The sequence below is a fragment of the Hemibagrus wyckioides genome, linkage group LG04 (assembly GCF_019097595.1).
Source record: "Hemibagrus wyckioides isolate EC202008001 linkage group LG04, SWU_Hwy_1.0, whole genome shotgun sequence".
NCBI lineage: Eukaryota > Metazoa > Chordata > Actinopteri > Siluriformes > Bagridae > Hemibagrus > Hemibagrus wyckioides.
Genome location: NC_080713.1, coordinates 4,982,614 through 5,003,698, shown reverse-complemented (window position 1 = coordinate 5,003,698; position 21,085 = coordinate 4,982,614). Strand labels below are relative to the sequence as shown.

Genomic DNA, 21,085 nt, shown 5'->3' with positions numbered 1-21,085 from the left:
CAACTATTTTTTTCAATCTACATTTCGTTATATTTTCCTTTCTTTCTTTCTTTCTTTCTTTCTTTCTTTCTTTCTTTCTTTCTTTCTTTCTTTCCTTCTTTCTTTCTTTCTTTCTTTCTTTCTTTCTCTCTCTCTTTCTTTCTTAATAATATTTTAACCTCCTGTCCCTTCTATTCTTTCTTTCTTTCTTTCTTTCTTTCTTTCTTTCTTTCTTTCTTTCTTTCTTTCTTATTTTTTACTTTGTCATGATCACTTTTTCAATATCCTCTTCTTTCTATTTTTGAATAAGTATGTCATCCTTTCAACAAGAGGAAAACCTAGTTCAGGTTATTAGTGAGTGATTCTGCACCCTCTCTCTCTCTCTCTCTCTCTCTCTCTCTCACTCACTTCACTCTCAGACAGCGAGTCTGTCCATTGTTGGCCCATTTCACCTCTGAAACAAACGCTTCTCTGTGTGAGACGGAATCTGACAGCGGCTCAAGCTGTCCTGAGCGTCTCAGTCTCCCTTACCTCGGGCAGCCATGTGCACTGAAGGCTTCTGGGTAAAGGCAGAATGACCACATGGGATTCGGTGCCTGTGTGCAACTTTCTCCCAGCGTGAGATCTTCTCCGCTCATCATGTAAATGAGGAACTCGCACTGAATCCTGGAGATAAAAGTCAAAGGAGAGCCAAATATCACTTTTCATGTTCCTCTGCAAGCATTTCTTTCAATCTCTGCCTCCCGAAGCAATAATTTTAGCTCCCGGAGCAATAATAATTTAGAGTTTGCTCGGCATTAATTTAAATTGCCTTACAGGAGCATGTGTGTGTGTGTGTGTGTGTGTGCAAGACACCAAGCAATTTCAGTTCATTTCGTAATGGACAAAAGTTTGCCTGAGTGACTAAAGTAAAGGAAGCCACCGTTTATTTCATGCTTGACATTTTCGATGTTTTATTTTCTTTCCCTCTCCTGAATAATGACTCCACTCCTGAGTGACCACACACACACACACACACACACACACCATCTAATGTGTTAAACGTCTTTTAGCACACAAGCTAATAATCATCTTAATGCTAATGCTGAAACCTTAAAGTCGTTAAACAGCAGAAATAAACAGCAGGGTTCGTTTAGACTCATTAAAGTTACAGTTAAACTCTAATGAACATTAATGACTAGTTTTAACACTGAGGCTTTCAGTGAAATGCTCACATTCGACTCTCTCAGAGTTTACTCTCACATTCGACTCTCTCAGAGTTTACTCTCACATTCGACTCTCTCAGAGTTTACTCTCACATTCGACTCTCTCAGAGTTTACTCTCACATTCGACTCTCTCAGAGTTTACTCTCACATTCGACTCTCTCAGAGTTTACTCTCACATTCGACTCTCAGAGTTTACTCTCACATTCGACTCTCTCAGAGTTTACTCTCACATTCGACTCTCTCAGAGTTTACTCTCACATTCGACTCTCTCAGAGTTTACTCTCACATTCGACTCTCTCAGAGTTTACTCTCACATTCGACTCTCTCAGAGTTTACTCTCACATTTTACTCTCTCAGAGTTTACTCTCACATTCGACTCTCTCAGAGTTTACTCTCACATTTTACTCTCTCAGAGTTTACTCTCACATTCGACTCTCTCAGAGTTTACTCTCACATTTTACTCTCTCAGAGTTTACTCTCACATTCGACTCTCTCAGAGTTTACTCTCACATTTTACTCTCTCAGAGTTTACTCTCACATTCGACTCTCTCAGAGTTTACTCTCACATTTTACTCTCTCAGAGTTTACTCTCACATTTTACTCTCTCAGAGTTTACTCTCACATTTTACTCTTCCAGAGTTTACTCTCACATTTTACTCTCTCAGAGTTTACTCTCACATTTTACTCTCTCAGAGTTTACTCTCACATTTTACTCTTCCAGAGTTTACTCTCACATTCGACTCTCTCAGAGTTTACTCTCACATTTTACTCTCTCAGAGTTTACTCTCACATTTTACTCTTCCAGAGTTTACTCTCACATTCGACTCTCTCAGAGTTTACTCTCACATTTTACTCTCTCAGAGTTTACTCTCACATTTTACTCTTCCAGAGTTTACTCTCACATTTTACTCTTCCAGAGTTTACTCTCACATTCGACTCTCTCAGAGTTTACTCTCACATTTTACTCTTCCAGAGTTTACTCTCACATTTTACTCTCTCAGAATTTACTCTCACATTCGACTCTCTCAGAATTTACTCTCACATTCAACTCGCTCAGAGTTTACTCTCACATTCGACTCTCTCAGAGTTTACTCTCACATTCGACTCTCTCAGAGTTTACTCTCACATTTTACTCTCTGAGTTTACTCTCACATTTTACTCTCTCAGAGTTTACTCTCACATTTTACTCTTCCAGAGTTTACTCTCACATTTTACTCTCTCAGAGTTTACTCTCACATTTTACTCTTCCAGAGTTTACTCTCACATTCGACTCTCTCAGAGTTTACTCTCACATTTTACTCTCTCAGAGTTTACTCTCACATTTTACTCTTCCAGAGTTTACTCTCACATTTGACTCTCTCAGAGTTTACTCTCACATTTTACTCTCTCAGAGTTTACTCTCACATTTTACTCTTCCAGAGTTTACTCTCACATTCGACTCTCTCAGAGTTTACTCTCACATTTTACTCTTCCAGAGTTTACTCTCACATTTTACTCTTCCAGAGTTTACTCTCACATTCGACTCTCTCAGAGTTTACTCTCACAATTTACTCTTCCAGAGTTTACTCTCACATTTGACTCTCTAAGAATTTACTCTCACATTCGACTCTCTCAGAATTTACTCTCACATTCAACTCTCTCAGAGTTTACTCTCACATTCGACTCTCTCAGAATTTACTCTCACATTTGACTCTCTCAGAATTTACTCTCACATTTTACTCTCTCACTTTACTCTCACGTTCGACTCTCAGAATTTACTCTCACATTCGACTCTCTCAGAATTTACTCTCACATTCGACTCTCTCAGAGTTTACTCTCACATTCGACTCTCTCACTTTACTCTCGCATTCGACTCTCTCAGACTTTACTCTCACTATTGACTCTCTCAGAGTTTACTCTCACATTTTACTCTCTGAGCTTACTCTCACTATTGACTCTCTCAGAGTTTACTCTCACATTCCACTCTCTCAGAGTTTACTCTCACAGTCGACTCTCTCAGAGTTTACTCTCACATTTTACTCTCTCACTTTTCTCTCACATTTTACTCTCTCACTTTTCTCTCACATTTTACTCTCTCACTTTACTTTCACATTCGACTCTCTCAGAGTTTGCTCTCACATTTTACTCTCTCACTTTACTCTCACATTTTACTCTTCCAGAGTTTACTCTCACATTTTACTCTCTCAGAGATTATGCTCACATTTTACTCTTACAAATTTAAGCAAACCAGGTCACAAACAGGAGTAGGTTTATTTACGACTCTTCCTTTTTCTTTCTTTCTTTCTTTCTTTCTTTCTTTCTTTCTTTCTTTCTTTCTTTCTTTCTTTCTTTCTTTCTTTCTTTCTTTCTTTCTTCCTTCCTTCAGTTGTAATCCCATGTAGGACTCCACTCAGTCATCCCTTCAGGAAGCGTTGTGCTTTTTTCTTGCAGGAAGTGGCCATGGTTCTGATGGACATGTCTGATAACCGGTGGTACTAATTAAATAAAGTGAGAGATTTCTATCTGGTCGTTAAGTCGTCAGTTTCTGCAGACAGGAGCAATGTTTACTGTCACATTCGACTCTCTCAGAGTTTACTCTCACATGTTAATCTCACAAAGTTTACTCTCACATTTTACTTTCTCAGAGTTTACTCTCACATTTTACTCTCTCACTTTACTCTCACATTCGACTCTCAGAGTTTACTCTCACATGTTAATCTCACAAAGTTTACTCTTACATTTTACTCTCTCAGAGTTTACTCTCACATTTTACTCTCTCACTTTACTCTCACATTTTACTCTCTCACTTTACTCTCACATTTTACTCTCTCAGAGTTTACTCTCACATGTTAATCTCACAAAGTTTACTCTCACATTTTACTCTCTCAGAGTTTACTCTCACATGTTAATCTCACAAAGTTTACTCTCACATTTTACTCTCTCAGAGTTTACTCTCACATTTTACTCTCTCACTTTACTCTCACATTCGACTCTCTCAGAGTTTACTCACATGTTAATCTCACAAAGTTTACTCTCACATTTTACTCTCTCAGAGTTTACTCTCACATTTTACTCTCACATTCGACTCTCTCAGAGTTTACTCTCACATGTTAATCTCACAAAGTTTACTCTCACATTTTACTCTCTCAGAGTTTACGCTCACATTTTACTCTCTCACTTTACTCTCACATTTTACTCTCTCAGAGTTTACTCTCACATGTTAATCTCACAAAGTTTACTCTCACATTTTACTCTCTCAGAGTTTACTCTCACATTTTACTCTCTCACTTTACTCTCACATTCGACTCTCTCAGAGTTTACTCTCACATGTTAATCTCACAAAGTTTACTCTCACATTTTACTCTCTCAGAGTTTACTCTCACATTTTACTCTCACATTTTACTCTCTCAGAGTTTACTCTCACATGTTAATCTCACAAAGTTTACACTCACATTTTACTCTCTCAGAGTTTACGCTCACATTTTACTCTCTCACTTTACTCTCACATTCGACTCTCTCAGAGTTTACTCTCACATGTTAATCTCACAAAGTTTACTCTCACATTTTACTCTCTCAGAGTTTACTCTCACATGTTAATCTCACAAAGTTTACTCTCACATTTTACTCTCTCAGAGTTTACTCTCACATTTTACTCTCACTTTACTCTCACATTCGACTCTCTCAGAGTTTACTCTCATGTTAATCTCACAAAGTTTACTCTCACATTTTACTCTCTCAGAGTTTACTCTCACATGTTAATCTCACAAAGTTTACTCTCACATTTTACTCTCTCAGAGTTTACTCTCACATTTTACTCTCTCACTTTACTCTCACATTCGACTCTCTCAGAGTTTACTCTCACATGTTAATCTCACAAAGTTTACTCTCACATTTTACTCTCTCAGAGGTTACTCTCACATTTTACTCTTTCACTTTACTCTCACATTCAACTCTCTAAGAGTTTACTCTCACATTTTACTCTCTCAGAGTTTACTCTCACATTCGACTCTCTCAGAGTTTACTCTCACATTTTACTCTCTCAGAGTTTACTCTCACATTCGACTCAGAATTTACTCTCACATTTTACTCTTCCAGAGTTTACTCTCACATTTTACTCTCTCAAAGTTTAATCTTACATTTTACTTACTCAGAGTTTACTGTCACATTCGACTCTCTCAGAGTTTACTCTCACATTCGACTCTCTCAGAATTTACTCTCACTATTGACTCTCTCAGAGTTTACTCTCACATTCGACTCTCTCAGAGTTTACTCTCACATTCGACTCTCAGAATTTACTCTCACTATTGACTCTCTCAGAGTTTACTCTCACATTCGACTCTCTCAGAGTTTACTTTCACTTTTTACTCTCTCACTTTACTCTCACATTTTACTCTCTCACTTTACTCTCACATTCGACTCTCTCAGAGTTTACTCTCACATTTGACTCTCTCACTTTACTCTCACATTCGACTCTCTTAGAGTTTACTGTCATATTCAACTCTCTCAGAGTTTACTCTCACATGTTAATCTCACAAAGTTTACTCTCACATTTGACTCTCAGAATCGACTCTTAAATTTTAATCTCACAGAATTTACTCTCACATTTTACTCTCTCAGAGAATATGCTCACATTTTACTCTTACAAATTTAAGCAAACCAGGTCACAAACAGGAGTAGGTTTATTTACGACTCTTCCTTTTTCTTTCTTTCTTTCTTTCTTTCTTTCTTTCTTTCTTTCTTTCTTTCTTTCTTTCTTTCTTTCTTTCTTTCTTTCTTTCTTTCTTCCTTCAGTTGTAGGACTCCACTCAGTCATCCCTTCAGGAAGCGTTGTGCTTTTTTCTTGCAGGAAGTGGCCATGGTTCTGATGGACATGTCTGATAACCGGTGGTACTAATTAAATAAAGTGAGAGATTTCTATCTGGTTGTTAAGTCGTCAGTTTCTGCAGACAGGAGACAGAGCAATGAACCCACATTCCATATTCTGCATACAGTGTAGAAGGGAAACCTGCTACAGGAGGAGATCTGTGAGAGATCTGTGTAACAGTGACGTTACGGGGATCATAGTCAGGAAAACGAATTCATAAAATTAGAACCTCGTTGTTGTATTTCTACGCAATTACATTTGACAGGAAAATAACTCCATATTTACTTACATAGGTTTATTCAGCTACTCAATCTTTTTTTTTTCCCTTTGAGGCAGAAGGCAGGAAAGAGGGAGCTTTGGAATTCTGCCTAAAAGGAGAGTAGCGCTTTATTCCACTGAGAGAAGCATCAATCTTGACAGCATATGGCATGTGTGTGAAATCCATTAATTTTTAATATAGTGAGCTGGAATGAAAAGGCTGCCTGAGACAAGCAATTGTCAGATGTCACTAGTGTTTTGACAGCTTTTTTTGATCCGCCTTTGTGTTATTTGCATTTGTGGAATGAGGGCCGTCCACTCGCGCCGGCCGGCTCGGACTGACAGCCGTTTATTTTCCAGACAATTTCCTCTACTTTCCATCGGAGAGGAGAGAGAGAGAGAGAGGGAGAGAGAGTGAGGGAAGGGAGAGAAGTGTGCACGAGTACTTGTGTATGTTCCCGAGCCAACTTTAGTCAAAGTTAAAAGCAACAAGTCAAAGTTACAAGTACTGCACTTCACGCACTCGAACGGCCTCTCGTTTCCACTCTTCTGTTCGACTGCATACGGGAAGAGGAAGCTCTTAATACAAAGGATGTGAAGTGTGCTCGGCGAGGAAAGGTCGTATTATTAATCTGCAACACTAATAAATGGATTAAGCCTTGCTTCATTCCATGCAAAGCTCTTGATCGGTGCTCTCGGCCTGCTGTTGATTTAAATACGTGTTTAGGAGTTGTGCTCAGATGACGGCTAAGCAGCACTTTTGTTTTGAGAGGCTTTTAGACGGGCGAAAGTCCGGCGACGGGGAAAATAAGACACATGAAAAAAATATATATCAAGTCCACTGCTCGGGATTCCACTGAGACGCTAATATATTCAAATTCATCTTATTGCCTGTGAGTCTCAGTGAATCTGAGAGTATCTAGACGTTTATGTGATTTTCTGTCATAGCACTAAACATGGATAGATAGAGAGAAGAAGAGAGAGAGAGAGAGAGAGAGAGAGAGAGAGAGAGAGAGAGAGAGAGATGGATTACAAGCATGAGGTCTGGCTGCAAAATGATAGCAAAGTACAAATAGAAATTTTTCTTCTCTCTCAGTACATCCCTGAGGAAAGCTCTGAAGAACACTTTCCTCACGTTTCCACCTGGGGTGATTTATTTTTTTTGTGTGTGCTTTCACTAACATGCTGGAAATGTTCCTCGCTTGTTCTCCTGGCTAGTTAATTAGCCGTGTAAAGCTGACATTAGGTCTGCAAAAGACTCCTGATGGAGGTGTGAGCGCGTGTCCCTTAACACCTGAGCGCCATGGAGCACAAGCCGGAACGAGCGAGAGAGGAGCACACACACAAGGTCTTGTTTTTTCCACTGCAGGAAGAAACAGCCGCCTGTTGCACCAGCTGAGGGGAAAGTCAGCCATAAAGTGCGAGAATTTCAGACACTCAAGGTATTAATAATGAGTAAAATGATCGCCGAACAAAACTTGCTGCATTTCATTATCGCTATCACCACGGCACATTAATACATTATTACCCCCTTTTCTCTTGCCAAACCATGTCTTAGGACCCGTTAAGACAAAAAATCTTTTTTGCATCACTCTAAAAATATATATTTACATATTTACGAAAGGTGAAGCGTGGTGGTGGTGCCATCATGCTATAGTGCTGCTTCTCTTCAGCTAACACTGGGGCTCTAGTCAAGGTAGAGGGAAATATGGATAGCACTAAATACCAATATTTTATGGCACAGAACCTGTAGAACTCTGTTAGACATCTCTTCCCAAACCATGTGACAAAATGTCTTAGGATTTGAGATGTAGCAGTTGAGTGGTTTAAGGTGTTGGACTACTGATAGAAAGGTTGTGAGTTCAAATCCCAGGTCCACCAAGCTGCCACTGCTGGGCCCCTGAGCAAGGCTCTTAACCCTCAGTTGTATTAAAAAAAGAGATAAATTGTAAGTCACATCTGCTGAAAATCTAATCTAAATGATAAGACCAAGCTAGAACATTTTGTAATATATATTTGGCACAAAAACAAGAAAGCATATCATTTAAAGAAGTCCTTGCCCATGGTGAAGCATGGTGTTGGCAGCATCATGCTGTGATGTTGCTTCTTTTCAGCTGGGACTAAGGCTCTAGATCCGGGGTCTCTCTTCATGTCGCTCACTTCTGAGTAGCTCGCCTAAAGGTTTATTGCATTTGTACAAAATTGATCAAATCTAATTAACTCTGTAGAACCTGTTTAAATTTAATCCCAAACAAATTCACAGACATGTCGCCGCTTTCCTCCTCCACACGTGTACATGCATAATACAGTTTAATCCAGCTATTCGTCAATTCATTTAAGAATTTAAATTTTGCAGGAAATTTGCATTGGCATACGCAGAATTTTCAGCATACGAACGAACCGATCCGAACCGAACGCCGGCTAAGTTGCCTGTGGGAACCATTCAGAACTTGTTTATGTCAGTGGAAAGCCAAGTGAAGCCAACCAGAGCAAGTTCAGGAATTTTCCTTTCAGTCAGCGAAAGCTGTTTGGAAAGAGTCAACCCACGATACCAACGTTGCCTTCGGCATGTGTTCAAAAGCAAAAGTAATTTTTTACACATTTTTTTTGTTGACAGATCAGTGGCGTGGGTGGTCTGTTCTATTTTTAGCCCAAGCTTGGTGGCACAACTTCCTGTGAGGACCCTTGACATGGAATGCTTGGCTTGGGTCAGTTCCTTGTAAGCAGCCATACAGTTTACATACGCTTCATATTGGTCATATTTTTGGGCGGCTGGAACGGATTATCTGCATTTACATTATTTCTTATGGGAACATTCATTTCGCAATACAAAAAGAACTCGCGTCCAGAACGAATTAAATTTGTATGCCAAGGTTCCACTGTAGTTTGGATAAAGGATATAGAAAACACATGGCATATTCTTTTAACAATGTTAGGAATAAAGTTAAGATGCTGCCAAAGCAAAACCGTTGCATGAATCTACCCTGCTGAAGGAAGATGCAGGACGAGTGAGATATAGTATAAAGTATGTTTAATATTTTCATTTCACATGCATATGAATGCCATAAAAATATTATTATTTAATCACATAAAGTCCAATACAATTTCAGGTCTCTGATTTCAAAACTAATACATTTAATAGTAAAGGTTTATGGTAAAAGGCTGTGTAAATAAATGTTACTAATAATATAACTCGAGTAGGTCTTGGCCACCTTCATTTTGTCCAAATAGATCTCAGGGGGAAAAAAGGTTGGAGACTCCTGAGAGAAACATGGATAGTTGCACTAAACCTGTGGTCCTCCTTTACATGATGCTGCCACCACCGTGCTTCACCATGGATCTGGTCTAAAAGAAGCCTGAAGGTTTTCTGGAAAAATACCAATGCATTTTGGCACAAAACCTGAAATCTTTGTTAGACAGTTAAAGATAAAGATGAAGAAATTTCATTTTCTAGCATGATAAGTAATCGAAACTCAAATCCAAGCCAACAAAGGAAAGTGTATCATTCAGGAAACACCGCCTGAAGCGGGGATTAAACCTGGATCTCTGTGGAAGTCTTTATCACCTGTGTGCAGTTTATCAGACCCACAAGCAGGATAAATTAACAGCACTGCTTTAATAACACAACTGAAACAAGACTTAAACAGAACGCTGGACAAATACAACGTGAGTAACAAAACGTAACGATAGCATGGGACCCTGGAAACATAACGGCGTCTGACCAAACAACAGAGGGCAGGTATATTTAGGACAAAGCATTAGGGTAAATGGGGAACAGGTGACATGACGGGAAAGCGGAACAATAGGAAGGGCGTGGCACAACGCATGTGGGGAATACACAAACAAAAAGCCGGCTATGGTGAATCCCCTGCCAGTGCCCCCTCTAGTGGTCAGGCAGGAAACTGTCCCAGTAGCTCCTGACAGAAAGGCATCTAAGATCAATATTATGGAACGGCCTGAGGTCTAAATCCTATCAAAAACCTATGGAATGACTTGAAAGAAGATGAGTACAGGAGATCATCTAACAATTTGATAGATCTGGAGCATTTTTGTGGAGTAAAATTGGCAAATGAAATTGCAAGAGACTGAAAAGGAACCTGAGTTCTGTAGTAAAAGGTGTTTGAGGAAGATTTTAGCAGCTATGATCTATTTTCTTCCAAATACATACAGTTTTTCACTTTCATTTTGTTGGATGCTGTATTACTGGTTTTCTAAAATAAAAAAAACTTTCAGATGAAGATTTCTACAAAGGTTAATGTCTACATTTCTGAATTGACTGGATGATATTCTCTAAAATTCTCATCAACAATGAGTTAAAGTTAAAATAATTTTATTCTCAGATCTTGATTTTGAAAGTGCAATGGTAAAAAGAAAACCCAGAAAGAGAAAGAGGGAGATTATGTAAGTTTATCTGTAATGCTTTATCTACCATTTAAAAAGATGTAAAATACACACACACACACACACACATTTGATGCTACCTGCCTAGCTAATGAGAACTGTGCCAACACTGGTTTACTTCACATAGCCTGAGCTCAGATCATTATTTTCTGACGACACACACACACATACACACACACACTTGGCCTGCTTGCCCACCCAAGTGATGCAGCTCCCCTGGGTTTATCTCATTCCTTGACACCTACACACCGTTTCTGTAATGAGCCTTTCTCCACACAGATGCACATTTATTAAACAGATGCCCATTTGTGATGACAGGTACGCGTGTGTGTGCGCGTGTGTTTGGGCGTCCAAGCAATCATGCACCTTGCGCATCTCATTTGAACTTTAAATGTGCGAGACGGGTGGTGAGATCTCACTTCACACAAACAGAAAACCCAGCCCAGGGCTTTATTTAGCTCTCTCTCTCTCTGTGTGTGTGTGTGTGTGTGTGTGTTTCCATTCCTTGTCTACATGATCCAACAGATGCTAAATCCATGACTGCATCTATTCCAATATTGGATAATGGACTGTAAAAACAAAACAAAACAAACAAACAAAAAACTATCATATAATATCAATAATAACTGTACAAATCAATATATATATATATATATATATATATATATATATATATATATATATATATATATATATATATGTATATATATATATATGTATATACATTTAGTTTGAGTATAATTTATATTTTTATATTTATATTTTATATTTATATTTATATTTTTATAAATTATTATTATTAATAATAAAAATTATTATTATTATTATTTATATATGAACATTTTTGTTTGTTTACTCTGTTTTCATTTTCAAAAGTGGTTCTATTGGCTTTATGATTTGTAATTTTATATTTAATTTAGTTAGAACATTAAAAGTTGAGTGAGTAAGTGAGTGATGGATTGAGTGAGTGAGTGATGGATTAACTGAGTACTGAGTGAGTGTGTGAGTGAGTGAATGAGTGAGTGAGTGATGGATTGAGTGAGTGAGTGAGTGAGTGATGGATTAACTGAGTGAATGAGTGAGTGAGTGATGGATTAACTGAGTGAGTGAGTGAGTGAGTGAGTGAGTGATGGATTAACTGAGTGAATGAGTGAGTGAATGAGTGAGTGAGTTATGGATTGAGTGAGTCAGTGAGTGAGTGAGTGATGGATTGAGTGAGTCAGTGAGTGAGTGAGTGATGGATTGAGTGAGTCAGTGAGTGAGTGAGTGATGGATTGAGTGAGTCAGTGAGTGAGTGAGTGATGGATTGAGTGAGTCAGTGAGTGAGTGAGTGATGGATTGAGTGAGTCAGTGAGTGAGTGAGTGATGGATTGAGTGAGTCAGTGAGTGAGTGAGTGATGGATTGAGTAAGTCAGTGAGTGAGTGATGGATTAACTGAGTGAATGAGTGAGTGAGTGAGTGAGTGAGTGATGGATTACCTGAGTACCGAGTGAGTGTGTGAGTGTGTGAGTGAGTGAGTGAGTGAGTGAGTGAATGAGTGAGTGAGTGATGGATTGAGTGAGTCAGTGAGTGTGTGTGAGTGAGTGAGTTAGTGAGTGATGGATTAACTGAGTACTGAGTGAGTGTGTGAGTGAGTGAGTGAGTGAGTGATGGATTAACTGAGTGAATGAGTGAGTGAGTGAGTGAGTGAGTGAGTGAGTGATGGATTAACTGAGTGAGTGAGTGAGTGAGTGAGTGATGGATTAACTGAGTGAGTGAGTGAGTGATGGATTAACTGAGTGAATGAGTGAGTGAGTGAGTGAGTGAGTGAGTGATGGATTAACTGAGTGAATGAGTGAGTGAGTGAGTGATGGATTAACTGAGTGAGTGAGTGAATGAGTGAGTGATGGATTAACTGAGTGAGTGAGTGAGTGAGTGATGAATTAACTGAGTGAGTGAGTGAGTGAGTGAGTGAGTGATGGATTAACTGAGTGAGTGAGTGAGTGAGTGAGTGATGGATTAACTGGGGGTCTGCTGGAGCCTATCCCAGCCTGAGTGAGTGAGAGATGGATTAACTGAGTGAGTGAGTGAGTGATGGATTAACTGAGTGAGTGAGTGAGTGAGTGATGGATTAACTGAGTGAGTGTGTGAGTGAGTGAGTGAGTGATGGATTAACTGAGTGAGTGAGTGAGTGAGTGATGGATTAACTGAGTGAGTGTGTGAGTGAGTGAGTGAGTGAGTGAGTGAGTGATGGATTAACTGAGTGAATGAGTGAGTGAGTGAGTGAGTGATGGATTAACTGAGTGAGTGAGTGAGTGAGTGATGGATTAACTGAGTGAATGAGTGAGTGATGAATTAACTGAGTGAGTGAGTGAGTGATGGATTAACTGAGTGAGTGAATGAGTGAGTGATGGATTAACTGAGTGAGTGAGTGAGTGAGTGATGAATTAACTGAGTGAGTGAGTGAGTGAGTGAGTGATGGATTAACTGAGTGAGTGAGTGAGTGAGTGATGGATTAACTGAGTGAGTGAGTGAGTGATGAATTAACTGAGTGAATGAGTGAGTGAGTGAGTGAGTGAGTGATGGATTAACTGAGTGAATGAGTGAGAGAGTGAGCGAGTGAGTGAGTGAGTGAGTGAGTGATGGATTAACTGAGTGAATGAGTGAGTGAGTGAGTGATGGATTAACTGAGTGAGTGAGTGAGTGAGTGATGGATTAACTGAGTGAATGAGTGAGTGAGTGAGTGATGGATTAACTGAGTGAGTGAGTGAGTGAGTGAGTGAGTGATGAATTAACTGAGTGAGTGAGTGAGTGATGGATTAACTGAGTGAATGAGTGAGTGAGTGAGTGATGGATTAACTGAGTGAATGAGTGAGTGTGTGAGTGAGTGAGTGAGTGAGTGAGTGAGTGATGGATTAACTGAGTGAGTGAGTGAGTGAGTAATGAATTAACTGAGTGAGTGAGTGAGTGAGTGAGTGAGTGAGTGAGTGATGGATTAACTGAGTGAATGAGTGAGTGAGTGAGTGAGTGAGTGAGTGATGGATTAACTGAGTGAGTGATGGATTAACTGAGTGAGTGAGTGAGTGAGTGATGGATTAACTGAGTGAATGAGTGAGTGAGTGAGTGAGTGAGTGAGTGAGTGAGTGAGTGATGGATTAACTGAGTGAATGAGTGAGTGAGTGAGTGATGGATTAACTGAGTGAGTGAGTGATGAATTAACTGAGTGAGTGAGTGAGTGATGGATTAACTGAGTGAATGAGTGAGTGAGTGAGTGAGTGATGGATTAACTGAGTGAGTGAGTGAGTGAGTGAGTGATGAATTAACTGAGTGAGTGAGTGAGTGATGGATTAACTGAGTGAGTGAGTGAGTGAGTGAGTGATGGATTAACTGAGTGAGTGAGTGAGTGAGTGAGTGAGTGAGTGAGTGATGGATTAACTGAGTGAGTGAGTGAGTGAGTGATGGATTAACTGAGTGAATGAGTGAGTGAGTGAGTGAGTGATGGATTAACTGAGTGAGTGATGGATTAACTGAGTGAGTGAGTGAGTGATGGATTAACTGAGTGAGTGAGTGAGTGAGTGAGTGAGTGAGTGATGGATTAACTGAGTGAGTGAGTGAGTGAGTGATGGATTAACTGAGTGAGTGTGTGAGTGAGTGAGTGAGTGATGGATTAACTGAGTGAGTGATGGATTAACTGAGTGAGTGTGTGAGTGAGTGAGTGATGGATTAACTGAGTGAATGAGTGAGTGAGTGAGTGAGTGAGTGAGTGATGGATTAACTGAGTGAGTGAGTGAGTGAGTGAGTGATGGATTAACTGAGTGAGTGAGTGAGTGAGTGAGTGAGTGAGTGAGTGAGTGAGTGAGTGAGTGAGTGAGTGAGTGATGGATTAACTGAGTGAGTGAGTGAGTGAGTGAGTGAGTGAGTGATGGATTAACTGAGTGAGTGAGTGAGTGAGTGAGTGATGGATTAACTGAATGTGTGAGTGAGTGAGTGATGGATTAACTGAGTGAGTGAGTGAGTGAGTGATGGATTAACTGAGTGAGTGAGTGAGTGAGTGATGGATTAACTGAGTGAGTGAGTGAGTGAGTGATGGATTAACTGAGTGAGTGAGTGAGTGAGTGAGTGAGTGATGGATTAACTGAGTGAGTGAGTGTATGAGTGAGTGATGGATTAACTGAGTGAATGAGTGAGTGATGTATTAACTGAGTGAGTGAGTGAGTGAGTAACTGTGTGAGTGAGTGAGTGATGGATTAACTGAGTGAGTGAGTGAGTGATGGATTAACTGAATGTGTGAGTGAGTGAGTGATGGATTAACTGAGTGAGTGAGTGAGTGAGTGACTGAGTGATGGATTAACTGAGTGAGTGAGTGAGTGAGTGAGTGAGTGAGTGAGTGATGGATTAACTGAGTGAGTGAGTGAGTGAGTGATGGATTAACTGAGTGAGTGAGTGAGTGAGTGATGGATTAACTGAGTGAGTGAGTGAGTGAGTGAGTGAGTGAGTGATGGATTAACTGAGTGAGTGAGTGAGTGAGTGAGTGAGTGAGTGATGGATTAACTGAGTGAGTGAGTGAGTGAGTGAGTGAGTGAGTGATGGATTAACTGAGTGAGTGAGTGAGTGAGTGAGTGATGGATTAACTGAGTGAATGAGTGAGTGATGTATTAACTGAGTGAGTGAGTGAGTGAGTGAGTAACTGTGTGAGTGAGTGATGAATTGAGTGAGTGAGCAATTGATTAAGTGATTGATTCATTGATTGATATCATGTCTATGAGCCAGTGTGACAGGTCACTCAAATTAAACTCTTTTAATCCAAAACAAACCTAAAGTCGGCCAGCACGGTGGCTTAGTGGTTAGCACTGTTGCCTCACAGCAAGGAGGTCCTGGATTTGAATCCCGGGTTCGAACAGGCAGGGGTCTTTCTGTGTGTACCTTTTTGCATGTTCACCCCGTGCCTGTGTGGGTTTACTCCGGGTACTCCGGTTTCCTCCACGGTCCAAAAACATGTACATTAGGTTGATTAGTAATTCCAAATTGCCCATAGGAGTGAGTGTGTGTGGTTGTCTGTCTATATGTGTGGCCCTGTGATGGACTGGTGACCTGTCCAGGATGTACCCCTGCCTTTTGCCCAATGTCTGCTGGGATAGGCTCCAGCAGACCCCCGTGACCCTAATTAGGAATAAAGAGGGTATAGAAAATGGATGGAAACCTAAAGTTGTGCTTTCAGCCATGAAATTGCCTCCATGCACTTCATTTCCCATCAGCCCCTTTCAGTCACATGACCCTGTCACATGTCTTTCTGATCATACTCACCTGTAAGCATCTGTCAAGTTGTTGGTGCTTGTAGTATGTTGTGTTTCTTGCATTTTCTTGATGCACTTATCTTGCTGCATTTATTTATTTATTTAGTTAGTTAGTTAGTTAGTTAGTTAATTTTCAAATCTGGGATTTATTTTAAAATTAAAGGAGTTCCTTGCTGCTCCGAAAAAAAAAAAAAAAGGTTTGATAACCTGTTATCTATGATAGCCCCAGTCACAGTATCTGTTTCAGTTTTCCATGAATAGAATACTACAGCATCATTTATTCAGGGGTAACACGGTAAACTCTTTTACCTCAATACACAGAAGGATTACACTGAATTCATTGGATTTTAGCCTTACATTGAATTTCCTGCCTTTTTAACAGCAACGTTCATGCTAATTGGATCTGAATCTTTGCCATAGGATCTGGAAGCATTCGATTAGCCGATCTGCACTTCCTCTTTTTAGTTAGGATGGCTAATAAAGGCAGAAAGAAAGAAAGAAAGAAAGAAAGAAAGAAAGAAAGAAAGAAAGAAAGAAAGAAAGAAAGAAAGAAAGAACGTTGGATCAGATATCGCAGCAGATATCGAGCTATAACCAGAAATCTGACACTTCCATAGACGTGTGATTCATCAGTGAAACCGACAAACAAGAGAGCAGTATCAGAGTACATGTAAACATCCTTCTCTCTTCCTCTCTATCTCTCTATCTCCCTCTCCGTCTCTCGCTCAGTTAAATGACTCATGTCATCCTACAGCAGACTGGTGCTGCGTTTCTCCGAGCTCCCTGTTGCACTCTTTTTTCACTTCATTCCACAGTACATGAGAGCTTTGATGCATAATGTAACCTAATTGGAGAGTGCAGGAACAAAAATCTTTTGTTTAATGCGATGAAACACAGACGCTGAAAAATACTTTGACTTAAAAGACACAGGCTTTGGATTTAGCTTGCTAGGTACTGGGGCGAGAAGATGAAAAAGAACAATATAGCCGAAGCAGCGATTAGTGGGGCCAAGCACTAACGGTGCAGCAACACTATAGCACTGAACATAATGCTGTGATATATAATGTAACCTTTGAGCGACAATATACAGTGGAAATCTCAAGCATTTCCTGTTTTTTTGTGGTCTGTTGTTAATTGAATCGCTTTATATAAAATAGCGAAAATTCCTTAAGAGTTTCAATTGACAAACAGTGTAGCGCTGATATAGAATCCTTTAATTCACCAAAAGGAATTAGAACTTTGGTGGAAATGCCTGTCTCTATCACCTATCCTTGGCACTGTTCTCCAATGTATCTTGTAGAACTTTAGCCTTGGGTTTGAACAAAGCTCAGAACTGAAGTTTCACTTTTGTTTCCTTACTCTTTTCATCACCTTTCTGCCTGACAACGAAGTCTCTCCTGACAGCGCATGTCACTAAGCGTACACATTCTTTCCAGAAATAGTTCCATAAAGCCAGCTGTGTTTTTCAGAGAAGGTTATAAGCACAGAGTCATGATGATAAGCGGTGTATGTCTCCACTGCTTCACTGTTCTGTCAGCGTACATGTATGAGGTGTGTGTGCACAATAAAACTCTTCAGAAGAGTTCCAAGAGTCAAGAAAAGTCTGCGTTCCACAACACTTCTCTTTCTCTCCTGAGTTTTTTCCCCCCATAAATCAAATCTATACTATACTGTATACGGAACCTTCACTTCATAATAAACTAAAATGTCATCCCGTTCTCTCCGTCTTTCTTTCCGTATCTCTCTCAGAAGACCGGAAGCTCTTTGTGGGGATGTTGGGGAAGCAGCAGAGCGAGGAGGACGTCCGCAGGCTCTTCGAGACGTTTGGCCAGATTGAGGAGTGCACCGTGCTCCGGGGGCCTGATGGGGCCAGTAAGGGTCAGCACCTACACACCTCCCTCTCTCTACCCCATTCACCCTGACCACTCCTTCTTCGTTCCTCTCACCTCTCATTACACTCTTTCTCAATACATCCCTGTTTTTAGGTGCGAGTACGGTTCAAATCTCCCGATTCCACTAGCAAGATCTTTTCATCCTTTCTCTCATCATTTATACATTTCATCCTTTTGAATTGGTACTAATTATTTAAGATGGTGTAATGATACAGTATTTTACTGTTTGAGAAGTCTATGTGGTTTGTACTATGTGTAGTTTCTTTTAAGTGGTGGACCATACGCACAAAATAATTAGCATATAATCATCTGGAGCCCTAAAGGAGTGCTTTGAGGGTGGGGGGAAAAAAACAGTTGCACATTAAATAAAAACTGTTAATAAGGTGTTTCTAGTGACAGGTTCCACACCCTTAACATCTTTATTAACCAATGAGGTTTTAAGCCTTAAGTTTAGATTTAGTGGATGATAAGCACATAAGACAGACATTAAATACTCCACATTCATAAACCAGGTCAAAGTTGTCGGGGATCTGGAGCCTGTCCTGGGAACACTGGGCATGCGGTGTGATGGGAATACAAACTGGATGGGATTGCATCACAGGACACCATGAATAAACATTCACATCTCAGGGCAATTTAGCATAGCCAGTCCACACACACTTTTTTGAAAGGAAACTGGAGGACCTGAACATGTGAAGAAGAAGTAAAACACTATTCAGACATTAAACCTGAACTCAGGATTGAAGTCAAGGGAGTTTAGGTAGGATAGGTTATGGATCTACCGCAACTTTAACTTGGTTATTGAAGATGTGCTTTTTATTATTCGGTTTAGCTAAAATCATGGCTTACATTGAGAGAATGTATTTAATAGATGGTCTAGAGCCTATTGAAAAACGTCAGCACTGAAAGCTTTACAAAAAGAGGCACAAAATGTGTTGGAGTAGCTCAGTAAACTGAACGATCCAGCCGGAAAAATAATTGAAGCACACACTTCACACAATTCATGTAGGAAACCTTACCCATATACCCACTGACATTTCTTTTCAACTTTATTCACTAAATTCTAAACCCAATTCTAAAGCCAGACACGTAATGTAGTTCAGTTTTTGCAACTTTGGACCTTAACATCTGATCAATAAGGAGACTGTGGAAACACGGAGACATCCACAAACTGCATTTTGACCTTCCTTCCTTCCTTCCGTCCTTCATTCCTTCCTTCCCTCCATCTTTCTTTCCATTCTTCCTTCCCACCTTCATTCTCTTCGACCTTCCTTCCTTCCTTCCCTGTGCCATTCCTTTCTTCCTTCCTTCCTTCCTTCCTTCCTTCCTCCCTTCCCTGTGCCATTTCTTCCTTCCTTCCTTCCTTCCTTCCTTCCTTCCTTCCTTCCTTCCTTCCCTGTGCCATTCCTTCCTTCCTCCCTTCCCTGTGCCCTTCCTTCCTTCCTTCCTTCCTAACTTCCTTCCTTCCTTCTTTCCTCAGCAGTTTACCAATGATAAGAATGACAATTTAGATTGTATCCATTTATAGTTACAAGTAATGCTGTGGAACAGCCATAAAGAATTTTGTTGAATTGACTTAAAATCATCAGTGTTCATCCGGTCCATGTGATTGAATTAGACACATTAACACAAGTAGTGTCTGCTTTTCAAACCCCTGAACTCTGAGTTCACACCTGAGCTGAAAATTCAACCATGCTGGTGTTTCTTAACAGACTCATTTCCGCTGCACTATTTTAACATACATGCTTTAATCCCCTAGGTTTAATCCTTTAGTTATACTGTAGTTCCCATCAGCACCAACATCCTCATGAGATTTCACACTGTAATAATGTGGTTTACGTTAACACTACGTGAATCGATCACGCTCACTCTACATCATTTAATCCAGTCATTAGAAACGTGTTGAAATTAAATTTAGTACAAGCGAATGAAATCACGGTCTGTTGAGAAATGCAATGTTTTAAGGAAAAGTATATGTGTAATATTATTTCTTAAATCTAACTGATCACGTGTTTTTTCTCAGTCTGTCCACTTACACCTTCATGTTAATGCCTGGTGTGACCAGGTGTCAATGTCGTGACCCCAAAAAAAACCTTTTCGCTGGACTCTGCGGCGCTTCATTAGAAATATAATTTGGCAAAAAAATGGCTGAAAACTGAAATAAAAATAGTTTTTGGCTTTGAACTCTTCATTGCCGCTCATGCACATGGGCTGTGAATGAAACAGTCCTGAAAAACGTGCCTTTTTCTCAGATTTGTAGCTTTATTGCATTTGCACCTTCGCCTCCTCTCCTCTCCATGCAGCCTATATGGGATCTACTTCTCTCTCTCTGTCTCTCTCTCTCTCATACACACACACTCAGAGTCTCTATCCCTTTCTCACACCTATTCAGTCTTTCCCTCATCAGACGCCTGCCTCTCACACCTTCACTCTCTCTCACCTTCCCCTTCTCTCTCCACACCTTTAGTTCACCACTTTCTTTAGTCCTTCACTCAATACAAACACCTCCTACTCATCCTCTACTTCCTTCCCCTTCTCTCCATCCTACACCTATGGAAAGAGTTGTTCTCTCTTTTTTTTTTTGGGGAGGGGGGTGATTAGACACTTCCTTGTAGTTGCACAGGGGTGAGTTCCTGTAATCTACTGGCTGCTGTTCTGTCTTCTAGTTACTGGGATAAAGACGCTGCTGGTACAGGAAAATAATCAGCAGTGGAGTGGTGTGATTCCCAGGTTCTTATAACATAAATCATGAAGTGTTTTTATTTATTATGATTTATAGTCTTATTTTACTTCTTTCTTTCTTTCTTTCTTTCTTTCTTTCTTTCTTTCTTTCTTTCTTTCTTTCTTTCTTTCTTTCTTTCTTTCATGCAAGGTTTTTTTTTATTTGCTCTGAATATCTTTCTTTCCTTTAGCCTTTTCTGTCACCTTTCTTCCTTTCTTTCTTTCTTTGATAAGAAATGACAATTTAGTGTTTTAACATTCAGTCCTTTATCAGCCTCTCTGTTTTCTCTCTCTCTCTCTCCCTCTCTTTTAGCTAATTGTAAGGGGGGCTTTCCTCAATGCATGACACTGACTCACAGCAAAATCTGTTATATATATATATATATATATAAACTTGATTTTTGCAGGCAGCATGTGTCCTACATATCCCATAATCCAGTTCAAAAAATAGCATCATAATTTTCCAGCACAGTGGGGATGATGCTGTGGTTTCTGTATGAACCTCATTAACA

At 39.9% G+C, this 21,085-nt stretch overlaps 1 protein-coding gene across 10 annotated transcripts in view; it reads left to right on the top strand.

The window, feature by feature from the left end:
• The window catches only part of celf6 (CUGBP Elav-like family member 6), a 196,568-nt gene that overhangs the window by 120,518 nt on the left and 54,965 nt on the right, over nt 1–21,085 (top strand). For 7 of the 10 annotated variants that reach the window (XR_009204470.1, XR_009204469.1, XM_058387958.1 and 4 more), the window contains exon 4: nt 17,710–17,838. Coding sequence is in view for 8 of the 10 variants with exons in the window: in XM_058387958.1 (XP_058243941.1) it covers nt 17,710–17,838 (129 nt within the window). In the remaining 2 variants the exon portion in view is untranslated. The remainder of the gene's footprint in view (nt 1–17,709; nt 17,839–21,085) is intronic. The other 3 variants (XM_058387959.1, XM_058387956.1, XM_058387960.1) reach the window with 2 other exon arrangements.